Source organism: Mangifera indica, unplaced genomic scaffold (assembly GCF_011075055.1).
Source record: "Mangifera indica cultivar Alphonso unplaced genomic scaffold, CATAS_Mindica_2.1 Un_0016, whole genome shotgun sequence".
Lineage (NCBI taxonomy): Eukaryota > Viridiplantae > Streptophyta > Magnoliopsida > Sapindales > Anacardiaceae > Mangifera > Mangifera indica.
Window position 1 is genome coordinate 100257 of NW_025401108.1, and position 15763 is coordinate 116019.

A 15763-nucleotide genomic window follows, 5' to 3' on the forward strand; every position below is an offset into this window, starting at 1 on the left:
TTTGTAGACTAAAAGTGCATTACATTAGGCATAGAGAATTAGAAGAATCAATTAGATGGGACCAAAAATCACTTTCCCATGCACAACCTAATCGACATTTTAGAATTATTCGGTCTCAAAGCCTAATCATGCATTACAAGCCAGCACAATAATTGTAAATTTTCAACTGTCCACAGCTCGTCATAGCTTGATTTAAGGCTTTAAGTTGTTTCGATATTTCCTTTTCTTTATATATAAAATAAGACCTATGATAATTTCAATTGTTTTTTCTCTCATTCCCCTAGGTTATTCACCTTTCTCTATTGTGCTTCTTAAAGAAATCAATAAAGTAGAAAATACATAGAATTCAATAGGCCTTGCCAGCAGATCATTCAAGGGAAAAAAGTGCAGGTGATTAGTAGGAGTGAAAAAAAAAAAAAAACAACCAATTAAACGAAATCGTCTATAATGTTGTCTTATGAATTCCTTTCGTGTCAGGAAGAACGGGGGTTTTGCAGCCATAAACAAATTTTTACCAAAACTCTTCTCTTTAGTTCTCTTATATCTAACTCTATTTAACAGTCTTTTCTGAATGGCAAAGATTGAAATCAATGAACATCTTACATTTCAAACATATTAAACTTAAGATTCCAGTGTAAGCTTTATTTTTTTATTTCACGTAGCAGAAGAGCAACTTTTAAGAATCACAACAAACATATCCCACCCACAGAGTATCTCATGCATGAAATTTATTGGTAAATTACAATGAAAACATTGATTGGAATTTTACACAAGGTAGAATTCCTCTTTTGCATTGTATTGTTCACTTAAGCCAAGATGTGCCATAAGAACGCTAACAAGAGTGAGCAACTGTCCGCCTTTCCAAAGCTGTTGACCGTGCTCTCTCCAACCACAATGACTTGCAGCATATGTTAACATTTCCACCCACACTTCACTTATCATCTTCCATTTTCTCTCAGAATCTGTTTCCTGTTGCAGTTCTCTCGCCAGCTCACATCCATCAGATAGTATAGACTGAGTTATTGTCCTTTTGCTGATTTTCTCGAGCAACTTCCTCGCAACCTCCTTTTCCTTCATGGCTACACTTTTTTCCCTTTTCAAAAATTGAATGAGCTGAGCACGAGTATCTTTATACCTTATCTCACCAATCCCTTGAGGTAGCATTGATGGACACAGGACTAGAAGATACAGCATGTAATCTGACAATTGCTTACTAATTTTGCGCTGTTTGCAAAGATTACATGCATCTGGTAGGTGTTTATCAGAATCATCGTGGTAACAGATATCAGTAGCAATATGCCACAAAAGAAGGCTTTCGTCAAATTCTAAATCAATTGTGCTCCAACCCAAATCATTGAATTTTTCATATTTTTCGAGCACATGATCGCCTCTGTGACCCAGCTCTTCTTTGCACAATTTCACTGTGTAATTATCTTTGATCTTGTCTGCTTTTTCTTCGAGCTGCTGGAAGATCATCTGCATAAGGCCATCCAAATCTTTCCGAGACAAGAATCTGTGCGGATTGTACTCCTCATACAATTTGCCCAGGTGAGGCAACTTCCGAACAAAACTGAAGTTGCCTTGAATGTCTCCTATGCAAAATGTTATCAAGTTGTGCTGTGCTACGGATTCAGACCACCTCTTGTTGTTCCGATGAAAGAAAAAAGAACTAATAATCTTTGGCACACGGTGCTTTTGCAACCAGAGTTTTGTCCAGTCAGACAAAAGAAATATGGTGAAAGCATAAAGCTCCAGAAAAACTGCCCCAGCTAGAAGTAAAAAAGTAATGGAGATGTCGGTTTGATGATAGACATGGAAATCAATGACCATTGAAAAGGCAATTAATGCTGACACAGAGGAAAAGAAGCTGATGGCACGAAGCAAAAATCCCCGCTTCGTTTGAATGAGTTTTGCCTTTGTGTAAAGCACATCATACATAAATCCAAGCTCAATTTCTACAAGTTCGAAGGCCTTTTTATATGGCTTATGTTTCTTAATGATGTCATAGCAATGTTTCTTAATGATGTCATAGCAACGAATTCTGTCATTAAAGCCTAGTATCAGATTCGCAAAGAGATACTCCAATCTCTTGAACAAAAAATGCGCTGCATCTATAGAATTATTAAACTCGTCATCGTCTAGACTTTGTCCCTCCGAAATTTCTTTGGTTTCCTCCATCAGTACAATCTCGGAAAAATCTTCTTCTTTCTTTCCCATTACCATTCTCATTGCATTTTCTGCCATAGAATTTGTGGAGAGCAATTTCTCTTTAAACTTCCTGTTGCTAGCACACCAAAGTTCGTAAGTCCGTTCTCCATACTTGATGATTCCAGCAACAAATACAGGAATGAATAAAAATGTAAGGGCTGTATTGTTGAAAGATCGAAAGAAGACGTAAAGCGCCACTCCAATTTCAACAATAAGCCCAAGAAAGTGCCTTGACCACAACTCATTGTCTTCTAAAGAGTAAGCTGTGATAGTATCAGGACCACCAAGGTGCAAGAGAAGGAAGGGTGCCCAGAATACCTGGAGACGACTGTATGATTTTGAAGAAGCATTTTCATGATTTGCTTGGATTTTAGCCAAGTTGCCCAAAGCAACTGTTGCCACCCAATCTGCTCCCATGTATGTCGACCAAACAATCATCTTTATCGAAATTCCTGTTTTGTATTTTCGCTGAGCACCAAATATGATAAGGATAATTTGTAAAAAAAGGCTGAGTAGAATCACCACTCGAATTTCCCAGTCATTCCAAAGTTTGTTAACTTGTTCAGAGAATAGATCTATCAACTTCATATTTCCTGAAATGATCAAATGCAAGCAACTAGAAATTTTACTAAAATAAACATCTGATGTTTCTGATCAAATATAGATTTTATAAAACTGTTAGGATATGACTGACTGAATGTTACAAGCTTATTGATTAAGGCGATTAAAAAAAAAAAACTGTAACCTACTAGTTTTAAAATTTCGATTTAGGCTAGATACACTAAACTTTTGTATAGAATTTTCTTCTAAAATTATTAGTTCTGCAAAAGAAAATCAAAATTTCTTTTTATATATGTGCAGAAGAATTATAAATTTAGATGGTTTATCTATTGAATCGTTTGAATTGAGCCTGCATTTCATATAAAACGATCAGCTTTGTGAATCAGAAATCTTCTATGTATATAATATCATACAAGGCATATTTAAGATCAATTATTCAGATATGTATTTCGTACATAGCAAACCTATATAATCACCCTTCAGTTTTATAATACAAAATGCAACAAGATTTCAATTACATGTAAGTAATGTACAGGTTTCTGTATAGAAATACTCGGATCACTTACCTGGAAGTTGAAGAGGCTGCACACAGATGACTTGTGAAGCTATGGAGGTACCACAAGTGAGACAGCTTATGAGGATGCTACACGTGAATCATTCTAATTTAAGAATAACTTGTGCAATGGGGATGGAATAAAAAGATGAAGTATGGACTTATAATTGATAGGCATGTTTAACTTTTTCACTCATTTTAAATTTTCTTTATCGAATGTTCTTTTTCCTATTTAGTTTTCAAGGATTAATTCTTTTCCTAGAATAAGCTATCCCACATGGTTCTTGTAAGTTCACCTTCATATTTTGTCGATTACTTGATAGAAGAAGAGTTCTCTAAGCTTGGAGAACCTGCTTTGCTGGTGCAGGATGTGCATAATAAATAATTTTTTGACTGTAAAGGTGGACATTGGTGTTTGAAAAGTGAAATAAATTGTTCTTGGATCACTGATTAAGCAATGAATCGATGATAATAAACTAAAGGCCAACAGATTATGTCCCACCCAAGGTTTAATTTTGTGACAAAGTCATACCCTTAATTTTGGAAAATCTTAGTACTTATTCGTCATCTAATTATGTGAGTATTTGTTTAAAACTAAATTAACAATTTCCCTTTTTTAAGTGTAAATACACAACATGTAAAACAACATAATTAAAAATAATTAAAGAAATAAAAAACAAAAATTTTAAAAAGTAAAACAATATACAAAAAGAATAGATGTGGCAAACAGATAGGTCAGACTAGATGCGGGTCAGGTTAATACAAGTGCAGGTTAAACTGGTGCAGATCAAAAATAAGTTGAGTTATATGGATAATGATTTTTTTGAAACCGGCACCCAACCCTAAGGGTATGGATCGACTCATGGGTTATCTGCTAATATTAATTTTTCACTATTTTTTTGTTTTATTATTTTAATGTATTTTTTCATAATTTTTAATATTTTTTCTTCAAATACATAAGTATTTTATGAAAGAACGAAAATTTCTGTCAAATTATAAAAATATTTTCTATAGATTTAAAGAATTTTAACATTGAACACAAAATAAATATTTGTAATAAAGTGTCTAATGCGCATATTTTTTTAATTTGTTTTCAACACTACATATTCTTTACTATTTGGGTGAATTGGAGTTTATTTCATGTCAAAAAAAAAGGAAAATATGTGAAATTTTTGTTGAGTGTATTGTAAATTTGATATTGAAGAGGAAAAAGAAGATGACTAGGAGGATGACCTACAGGTAACCGTGGGCATACTTAGTCCACTCGCAAAAATTCATTATTTGTGGGTACGGGTTTAAAAATTTAAAACTTATATTTAGGCAAGTTATGTGGGTGACCCTCCCGTTTTGCCACCTCTAAAACGAATAAAGAGAGGAAGATGTAAAGACTTTCTTCACCACCATCGACTCCCAAATCCTCATTTTCCAAGCACTCCACCTCCAATCCTGCCACCTTCTCTTACCACCCGTGCTTCCATTCAACTCCCATCCTTACCATGTAGAGGAAGGAGGAAGAAGAGGGTTTGCATCATTCGAGTTGGCAAAAAGGGTCTCGATGACCTGCGTTGTCTTGAATGGCAAGGGATTCATTGGAAGATCATTGAGGTGTCTCACTTGTTGAGACTTGACAACTCAATTGTCCTAGTTGTCGATTCCACTCACTCTCTCTAGCTTAACTTTTTTGAATTTGACTTACTCCTCACCGATGTTATCTCCTCTGGTCGCTCCAAGTGTTGGTTCGTTGATGTTTGTGATGTGTCTTAGATCAAACGAGGTTTGTTAAAAATAGTAATGTAACTAGATGATTTATGTACATAAGTTATGTTTGTATATTTTGGTTTTTGTTTAGTTGCAATTATCATATTATAATTGTGATAATTGTTTTGTTACGATATATTAAAAATATTGTGATAAAAATAAAAATTATTACAATTAAAAAACCGACTTATTTTGATAATAGCGGTGATGAAATATTTTCTCACAATATATGTATTATAACAAAATTTTGATTTATTTTGACAAAAATTGTTATTACAAAAAGCAAAATTTTTTGTAGTTAATTCCTCCTCGCTCAATTAAAAATGGATGCAGGGGATCCCCATAACCAGAGCATGCAATTAGACACATGGCTTGACCATTGCCCCCACTTTTTGTATGGCCCATGCCGAGGACCTTGGGAGTAAAGCCTACAGGTAGTACAATCCATTAAAAATAATTAAAAATTAAAGAAAATTATTAAAATTATAGGCTTCTTCTTAAACTGCCACCCTTCTTAGATTTATATGATGAGACCTGAGTGGATCATTGAAGGGTGATAAACAGAGTACCACGGTCGTCTAGTCTAGTCTAGTCCATATGAGCAACGGTTGAAAGCATTTAGACATGAGTGCTTATAGTTATTTCAACCAACGCCTTGTTATTTAACTGGGTTTCATTTAGCCGAGCATGATATTGTTCTTAAACCTTTCACTCAAGCAACAGAATGTATTAAATTATTCAAGACAAAATCATGGGGAAATATACTCTGTTTATTCATCTGATGAATCCCATACAAAATGAAAGCAAGTGTGTTATATCACGCATTTAATAATAAATTTACATCATTACAACATCAGCAACAAAATCTATCAAGTAGCACTGTTATCTCTGATAACATCATTGTGATCCGTCATATTGGTTTTTGGAGCTTCTCAAGATGTTGTCTGAGTGCATCTATAAAACCCATTTTCTCTGTATCTTTTTTCCATATATCAAACTTGGAAAAGCACATCAAAATGGTTTTGCCCTTGGCCATAACCGGGGCTGATTCTCTCCTGCCAAACAGAGCCCATCCTTCATTACTTCTATCAAACCTAAGCACAGTATTGACTTCCTTCATCAAACGATCATTTTCCACTATAATGCCCCGCTGTTGCTTCCTAGAGTTCAACATGGCCTCTATCCGTGACCAGAAGATCCAAATCTGAGTGAGGTCTGGAAATGTGTGACTAAGGTTCTCCGCACTAATAATGTCGATGTTTCTTCCAATTTGCTCTGTAATGCTGCTCTGACCCACGTAAAGGATCTCCAATGGAATTACCGAAGCGACTGCCCGTGCAGCGGCTGTGAATCTCCTGATCCACTCTATATTGTTTCCGCCGTATAAGCCTATGTTTTTTCCTTCAGATAACTGAAATTGAAGAAAATAATGTAATTATGCTCTATCATGCACAAACAAATTGCAGGAAGCATATGCAATTGTTCTTTATTGCCGATGTTTGCCCAAAAAAAAACGCGACAAGTAATTTACTAAAACTAGTTAGCTCTAATGAGTATGCCTACCCAATCAGAAACGACTGGAATACCGTATCCTAAAATCTCAATTCCCCAAGTCTCTTTTTCCCAAAGGGATGCCTCTCGGGCCCCAGTGAAAGGGAATGCTCTGTCTGCCCAAATCAAGATCATGTGGAAAGCATTAAGGTTAACAACTTTCCCTTGATGGTCAAGAACCACAATAATGGGCTTCCCCTTGAAGTGCCACATTTCTTTGATATACTTTATGAACGCTGGCTCGATCATTGAATGGTGATACACCGAGTACCATGGCATGCTCAACTGGTACTTCTCAAATTTCTCCTTCTTCCTTTGGGTCCATGGGGTTGACCTATCAACAATAGGGATCCAAACCATTTCAAACTGACTCCCTGTCATTGTTTCATTTTCATGACACTCATCATATATAAACTCTAAGACGGATACCACATCCATGGATAACTCCATATCTGAAATGAGGAGCAGCACATTCTTTCCCATCAACTCATTGAACCCAGCCTGTTTTTGTCATACATAAGGAAATTATTTTTAAGCTATTGTTATGATTCAGTGCTATTACGGTATTTTTATATCTTGATGTTCGTAATAAAGAGAGAAATTTTAGCAAACCCTTCTTTCGGTATAACCCTCCAGGAGAGGCAGCTCATCTTCCTTGGTATTAATCAATGCCCTCAGAATTTCCACGTTATCAGTGTGGTCTGTTTCCATAAGCCTCTGAAGACTTTCATACGGAATGGGATATCTCTGCTCATCTTCTTCACAAGAATGAGATTATTATTAATCCATTTAAGCACATAATTAATCAGATAAATTACATGGAGTTCTTTTAAATGCTTTTTGGTGGGAAAGACTCACCTATGAGTTGGATTGGCTCCTTAAGATGGTTGAGTTTGCTACTGACTTTCTGGGATAAGCTTGATAGTTTCATTGCCTCTGCTGTTGATGATATTTTACTGCCACAGCAAAAAATTATTAACGAATAATGACAATACGAAGTGTGAAGGATTTAGAAATGATTGTCATACTCATAACCCATGCCAGTGAGGCCCAAAATTTGTGATGCGCAAGCCAAAATGCTTCGGATGGTCCAGTAAACTGAGATGGGAATCTGGGAAAAGGCAGAACTCAATCTTTCTAGATCGAAATTGAGGATGTTCTTAGATGCAAACTCTGTCAAATAAAAAATGGTTTTGGTCACATCTAGAGTGGACTTGATGAGGCTGCTAACTGCATCAAACTTTGGTTTAAATCTGTCAACTGGCCCCTGTGTTTCTGGGAATGACTTTATCAGCGGAACCGATTTGACAAGGGGGTTGGTAGGATAAGGCTGTGCCACCACCAAAAAGTCACCGTAATTAAAAGCAAATGCAAGCAAGACTAGTACGGCTTTGGCTTCCCACTCGTAGCATCTTAGCATGTTCAATATTTCCAAAGTTGTAGCATGTTCATCTTTCTCAGCAGAAAACTTGCGGGAAATTTCATAGATAGCAGAAGACCAACGATTGAACATGCCAGGATAGCTGAATTGGGAATCCTTGTTATCCAACACATCTAGATTCAATTGTGTTTCCTGCATACAATATATAGTTACAAATGAATTATTAGTCACAACCCAGATGTGAAATAATTAATAGCCAATGAATGGACAAAAAGATGAACACCTGTCCAAAGCCAGGGGTTGTAGGCGTGGAAGGTTGCAAGATGTTATGAATGATGCGAAGAAGAGGATTCACAGCCAATGAAATGCCATCGGGTGCATGAGTAGCTTCAACTTCCCTCATTACTTCATTTTCATCTAGCTCTTCGTCAATCCTCTGTGCCATTGAATTGCTAAGAAGTATTAGGTGATGGACACTGAGGAAGACAAGAAAGGCTTTGTATTCAGCTTAATTTTATAAGAAATCAAATCTATACTTTTCTAAGTTTATCAGCATCAATTCATTGTTGATTCAGCAATCTAAGCACAATTTCTTTCACTGTTTAAACACCAACATCCACCTTTAAAATAAAAAATTTGAAAAGTGTTTTCTAAAACAAATTAGGTTTAAAAAAAAGCTTGTTCAATTTATCAATAAAACTGTGTGAATCCAATTTTGAATACTCAATTAGGTATTCACATAATGTGTCATTATATGATTAAATAATTTTAAATTAAAGATAAAATAATATTTAATTTTATAATGACATATTATATAAATGTCTAATTGGTTATTCTAAATTGTGTGTACATAGTATTAGTCTTATTTTATATGGTTATCAAGACAAATGTATAGAATAAGTTCCTAAATAAAGTTTCATGAAAAAATCAAATTAAATTTAAAATTACAGAAATTTTCTTATTAAATTTAGGAGATTATTAGATATTAAATAGTGTTTAAAGATTTTTCTTTTCGATATTATTAAAGTAAAATCAATTTGATAAGCTTGTGTCAACCCTGGTTAAAATAAAGTTTCATATGAAAAAATGATGCAAAAAAACCAAATTAAATTTAAAATTAGGAAAAATCTTATTAAATTATTTGATAGTAAATGATGTTTAAAGAGGTTTTTTTTTTTTGGGTTATTATTAAGATAACATCAATTTGACAAGGTTGTGTCATTTTGTTTCTTAAATGTTGATAAGGTTGTTCATGATTTTGGTTGAGCTTATTCTTATTATGTGTTTCATTCAAGTAATTTTTTCTTGCCAAAATAAAATATTACCACTGCACTATTGAATTGCTTAGAAGTGTTAGGTGATGGACGGTGAAAAAGACAAGAAGGGCTTGGTATTTAACTTAACTGAGAGCGTTTGATTTAGAAAATATTTTATTATTAAAATTAAAAAATTATCTTAAAGATAGATTATCTTAAAAAGTGTTGCCCTGGCCACGGTTCATGAACCGTCAGTTTCGGTTCGGAACCGCTAGTTCACGGTTCGAAAACATAAAGACCCTGAACCGAAACCGTAATAAGACAGTTCGTCCATGGTTCGGAACTGTCAGTTTCGGTTCATGGCCCCGGTTCAGAACCGATAATTTTGGTTTGAAACCGATATTGAACAGTCAATTCTAATACATGATCTTGATTTAATTTTTAAATTATTAATTACAATAATTGAAAATTAAAAGAAAGGTTTGGACTTAATTACAATAAATAAAATTAATTATATAAATAAATTATATGATTAATTATAAAAGATAATAAAAAAATAATAAATAAAATTAATTATAGAAATAAATTATATAATTAATTATGAATTGTATAAAAAAAATTGAAATTGAAATTAATAAAAAATTAAGAAAGAATTTAATTAAATTTGATTGAATTGAAAGATTGAGAGAGTATTAAGAGTTTAAAGAATGAGAATGAGAGTTTGAAGGATTGAGTGAGAGAGTGGAGAGATTGAAATTTGAGAGAATGGAATTTGAAAGAGTATATATAAGAAAAAACTTTTTTGAAAAAAATTAAAAATAGAGGGGGTGAATTGAGATTCAGATAAATTGCAAGGGATTGGTCCCCTGCAATTTTCCCTTCAAGCCAACAGTTCCTTGCGCGGGAACCGTTGGCTTTTTTAAAAAAATTCAAAACAAATCAAAATAAATTCAAAAAAAATTCAAATTTTTTCGGTTCAGCACAGTAAACTGCCGGTTCATAAACCAGGTGTGAACCAGCGGTTTCATGGTTCCAATTTATGTAAACCGAAACCGAACCGTAGAACCCCGGTTTCGATTCTGGTTCAGTCCGGTTCTGGGTCTACCGATTCCGGTTTCGGTTTTAGGTGGGCTGATTTCGGTCCGGTTCATGGGCTAAACCGGCCTGTGGCCAGGTCTAAGTATTGGTATAAAATATCACTATATTTGATAAATTTTGATAAAAATTTGTAGGTATAAATAATTATTGTATTTGGTTAGATATAATAAAAGAATACTAATATATTATTTTACTTAAATGGTCTTAAGTATAATTATTCTAACATATTTTTTATGTTAATTGTTTTATTAATTGAAAATTAGATTATTTTTGCCTTAAAAAAAAATAATAAATAAAGATATAGTTATAATAAAATCAAGATTACCTTGGTAATATTTTAATATCTAAGGTGTAGGTGGTAATCAGATTACTCTTTATAAAGGGTATTTAGTTAAAAGAGATTAAAAATTACTCTGGTAATCTATCTTTTATTATTTACATTACTTTGTTTAGTTTATAACTTATAAAAGATTTCAATAATCTTCTATTACCAATAGTAATGTAGTTAAGTAATATAAGAAGTAATCTGATTATCATCTTCATTTTATGTATAAAAATATTACCACGGTAATTTTGATTTTATTATAACTATATCTTTATTTATTAATTTTTTTAGAGTAAAAATAATTTTATTTTCAATTAATATAATAAATAACATAAAAAATATTTTAAAATAATTAAACTCAAGGGTATTTAAGTAAAATAATATACTAGTAATTTTTATTACCTTTAACTAAATATGATAATTATTTATATTTATATATTTTTACTAAATTTTATTAAACATAGTAATAATATATACTCAGTATTTCTTAAAGTAATCTATCTTCAAGGAAATCTTTCTATTTTGATAATAAAACATTCTTCAAACTAAACACCCGTAAAAAGTTTTCTCCTTATTCATATATTCGTTTACCTTTTTAGTTTACTAGCATCAATTCATTGCTGTTTCAGCAATCAAAGCACAATTTCTTTCAAAGTTTAATTACCGCTATCCACCTTTAAAGCCAACTAGGTGCTACGAGGTTTGTAGACACTTGTTATACCAAGTAATTGAGAAAATATGAAGGTGTGTAGTATCCTTATTTTCTTTTTAAGATAATAACAATAATTAAAGACATAATAATAAAGAAATATTCTATTTGGAATAATTCTTGCCTAACCTAATAAGAAACGAATCCTACAAATTCACCACTTTCCCAATAAACTTTGAAGAGGAAATTGAACTCCATTTTACTAAAAGAAATTTCTCAAAATTTTTTATATGTCAATTTGAAAGTGCCCAAATTTCATGAATCAATAAAAAAAGAAAAAAAATTATTCAAAAACATTGTTCAACAACTACCCAATGAAAGCTACGTGTATGTACAATGAACATTAATTGAGTTTCTTATGACTTAGTTCCACAATTATGATTTGAAAAGTTTAGACTATTAAAGAATACTACCAAGATTAAGATTTGATATTGTTAAGTTTAATGAATTTTGTATTATATTAAAGATGGTTATATGATGAATTATCTTATGAAATTCATTTTAGAAAGGTAGATGAACTATATTATGAAATTTGTTATATAAAGGTATGCTAGGAAACATTTATTTTATATGAAATTGATTTATTTTGATCAATACATTTTGTTAAGAAAAAAAAACTAAAATTTTTAGAAGAAAATGTTTTATGATGTGATTTCTAAAAATCTTATGGGAGTTTTATAATTTTAATAAGGCAACAAAATTTAATTTAAAATATTTTGGAAAGTGTCTAAAAATAATTTCTATAAAAAAAAAAAACTTATTTATTTTATTAATAAAAGTATGTGCATTCAATTTTAAGGATTCAATTGTGCTATATGATGTGTAATCCCCATGTCAATGAGAGAATTAGGTTTTAACGGCTAATTTGAATCTTTATATCTTGGGATCTTTGTGTTCCACATTTGTTTTACATAATTTAGATTTAAATCATTACTAATGGAATAAAATCATTTACTGTTAATAATTTAGATTTATTGAGAAACATCATACTTGATCTAAATACTGAAAATTCTTACTAAACAATGAAATTCAAATGCTACAATAACAACTTAACTAAATTTGTAACCATTTTTAGATTTTTAAATTTAATAACATACTCATGACAACAAGAATGTAAATAGTTTTTATGCATACTAAAATATTCTATATTAAATTTGAGGAACAAATGTCACATGGGTGATAAAATATACTTAAGGAATATCATATTTAAATAGAAAATCTGATTATCAACAACTTATATATTTATGTATTTATGAATCTTTCATCAAACAATAACCTAAATTGTTCATACAAACAGTTGGGTGTCCATACATAGGCAAAGCGAGGAAGAAATATTATACTCTACATATAATCTTGCTCGAGCAAAGCACTTACTCCTGTTATACCTGACATGAGATATTACTCAAACATAAATATTAAATTCGTCGTACCTTATATGAGATATTGCTCAGACATAGCCCAATTCAGATGATATTCATGTCGAAGAATAATTGAACTATACCATACCCTTTACACCATACACTTAATTCAATTACTTAACACTAAGACTTTAAATTAATCATCATCAAGTAACCACGATCTTGTCATACTAAATTAAACTACAATTATTTGTAACTTTAATGAAATTTGTTAATGGGTCTGCATTATAATAGATGTAGAATCAATTGATGGTGAAACCGGGCTTGAAATGGTAGATTTAAGGTGATTTTATCATCACACATGATTAATAACTACAATGCAAATCTCGTGTACAAGTTTAGGTTGAAAATGGAATACATTTATTATTTTTCAAATCACATGGGTCATCTGTGGTGAGAGGTTTAGGCTAACTTTTAAATATGTGAGGGGTTGGGATGTGTCTGGTGGGGCTATTTGGTCATTTTTCACCACACGTGTTTTATTTAGTATATGTGATTCACGGAGTGGGGTTCTTCAATTTGATTTTTTTTTTTAATTTAGGTTTCGTAACATATAGTTTTCAAATCATTTGCAAAACCCGTGTGCAATGATTCTAGGACAATTTATAACTTAAGAACATGCTTGATTTATCATTTCATTAATATACTACACAAGTATATAGGTGCCTGTTACAAGATTTATGTTTATTGCTTGTGAATTTGACGTTATAAGTTTAAAAATTTACGTTGATGTTGATACATCATCTGGTCGACTTTTACGTGCAAGAAATGAAGCCTACTTTTACATGAAACAGTCGATGAGGGCCATCCCAGCTGCATTCCGATTTTGCTCTATGTCGTAACTTCTGAGAGTTGCTAGCGAGAATGATGGTGTTACTCAGACTTTGGAACCTGAATTGAAAGAGGCCCAATGTGGAGAAGGGGGGCAAAAACACATTGGGCCTGCAAACATGGCAAGAACCCCAAAGCTCGTTTTTTAATTTCTTGGTCAGGCAAAGCACATCTTCTAATCATTTGAATTTCCAATAAACTTCAATTACTCAAATGATAACACCAACTTTATCTGCAAATTTCTTATGAACTCTCAAATGATTCCCCCATTATACATAAATATGCACCGCTCAAAGGCACAAACTTTGGAACTAATCTAAACACATATAATTGCAAAACCCATGTGCAAAATCTGCTTTTCCAGTTGCTCCACCACCCCTGCAATCATCAGTTACATCATACTAAAAAAGTAACACCTCTGAAACCTAGAAAAAATTGCAGGAAGCCATGGATGATGTCAAAAGAACTAGTCTAATTCCTTAACTTATTTCAATCATTTCTTCATTTCATTTTAATAATTTTACCCACGAAAAAGCATGCCCTTTTAAGCTCACTTGACCTGAGGCTTTATGGAAAGCTATATTGGCGCAAATTTGGAAGCCATGGCCCTCTTATTTGACTAGAATAGACTTTTTCTTGGAATCTACTTGCTTTTCTTTTGAATCAAGACATTTGTAAAACCAAGTCCTTTAGATCAACCAGGCTTTGTTGGCAGCAGAAATCAAGCATGTTTTTTTGTAACTTATAGATAGATTGATACACTATCATATAAGTTTTGTTTGTTAGTGAAAAGCATAGTGGAAAATTACTTAGTCATCCCTAAGTTTTAGCAGAGAATTTTTTAATCCCTTATAAATTTTCTTATAACACTATGGTACTTGTCAAATGATACAAAAAATCATCAAAATTATAATATAAAGTCGATCAAGCTTAATAGAATAATATTATATATATAAACAAATTATACAAATTTATATATACAAACTAAAGTGGTAACATATGATTGGATGATTTTGAAGTAGAAGAAAAAGTAAACAATCATATCACCTAACATCTAATCATAAATTGACATATTAATTTATATAAATATGTTTGTATAATTTATTTGTGCATATAGTTATATTCAACTTAATATTATACTACAAATTTAAAAAATATATTTGTATTAAAGGACATAAGTAGCCTTGTGCTAAGGAATCAAGTCTTTAAACTAGTAGTGATTACACTGTTACTAAAAAATTATACTGAATTATAGTGATGAAATTGTAAGTTTGTCAATGTAGATGAAGACTGAAAATTGGCCCACCGACATGGAGCTGCATTATTGGGCTAGTGCATGGCTTGATGTACTTAGATAACCTCTTTGTGCAATAAGGGTAGGCAAAAGGACTATTTCCCACTCAAGTTTTAATCTTGAGACAAATATATATTTATAAGGTTTTAAAAACTCAAATACTCACTTATGACCCAATCTCTGTTAAAATTTTAGTTAGAGTAAGGGATAAAATTGTTATTTACTAAAAAATTTAAAGTTTTATCATATTTTCTCCCTAAATTTAAAAATATCACAATTTTTCTCCACCCAAAGTTTTCAAGCTTTAAAGAGTGACTATTTCACCACCAAATCCCTAGGTTTTCTTTCTCCCCTCTTCGATGACCATCTCCAACAACAACAATTATTTGAAGACGAGACAGGGAGTCGGCAACCATCTCCAGCGAACGAATCTTCATCTTTGTCGATGAAGAGATGACGCCTCTTCGTCTTTTCGTCGACGAAGACGAATATTTATATGTCGAAGATGATCACCAACTCTCTGTCTAGTCTTCAGATGGTCGTCATTGCTTGAGAGAAGAGAAGGAAAACCTAAGGATTTTAGGATGAAATGATCATTTTTCAAAACTTGAAAACTTTAGGTAGAGGGAAATTACGAGATTTTTAAACCTGGGGAGTAAAAGTAATAAAACTTTAATTTTTTTAAATTTTTTAATAAATAATAATTTTATCTCTAATCTTAACTGAGATTTTTAATAGAAATTGTGTCATGAGTAGGTATTTAAATTTTTAAAATCTTATGAATGTATGTTTATTTTTGTATTAAAATTTGGGTGGAGAA

At 32.0% G+C, this 15763-nt stretch overlaps 2 protein-coding genes across 2 annotated transcripts; both read right to left on the reverse strand.

Annotated features, from left to right (window-relative positions):
• Window positions 1-765: 765 nt before the first annotated feature.
• Window positions 766-2625, reverse strand: LOC123205785. The gene has a single exon (XM_044622824.1). The coding sequence runs from the start codon at window positions 2623-2625 to the stop codon at window positions 766-768; it is 1860 nt and encodes a 619-aa protein (XP_044478759.1).
• A 3207-nt stretch (window positions 2626-5832) lies between these two features.
• Window positions 5833-8514, reverse strand: LOC123205786 (protein SIEVE ELEMENT OCCLUSION B-like). Its single transcript, XM_044622825.1, has 6 exons — window positions 8296-8514; window positions 7660-8204; window positions 7490-7587; window positions 7244-7389; window positions 6644-7132; window positions 5833-6491 (listed from the first exon to the last, which is right to left on the reverse strand). The coding sequence occupies exons 1-6, from the start codon at window positions 8455-8457 to the stop codon at window positions 5991-5993; spliced, it is 1941 nt and encodes a 646-aa protein (XP_044478760.1). The 5' UTR covers window positions 8458-8514; the 3' UTR covers window positions 5833-5990.
• Window positions 8515-15763: the final 7249 nt, after the last annotated feature.

Bases quoted from the DNA above. Each gene is read 5' to 3' on its own strand.
- LOC123205785 (XM_044622824.1), bottom strand. From the start codon at position 2,625: ATGGGAGCAGATTGGGTGGCAACAGTTGCTTTGGGCAACTTGGCTAAA.
- LOC123205786 (XM_044622825.1), bottom strand. From the start codon at position 8,457: ATGGCACAGAGGATTGACGAAGAGCTAGATGAAAATGAAGTAATGAGG. The intron at 8,205-8,295 runs GTGTTCATCTTT...TATTGTATGCAG, and splicing joins CAACCCCTGGCTTTGGACAG to GAAACACAATTGAATCTAGA. The intron at 7,133-7,243 runs GTTTGCTAAAAT...TGACAAAAACAG, and splicing joins AGGGTTATACCGAAAGAAGG to GCTGGGTTCAATGAGTTGAT.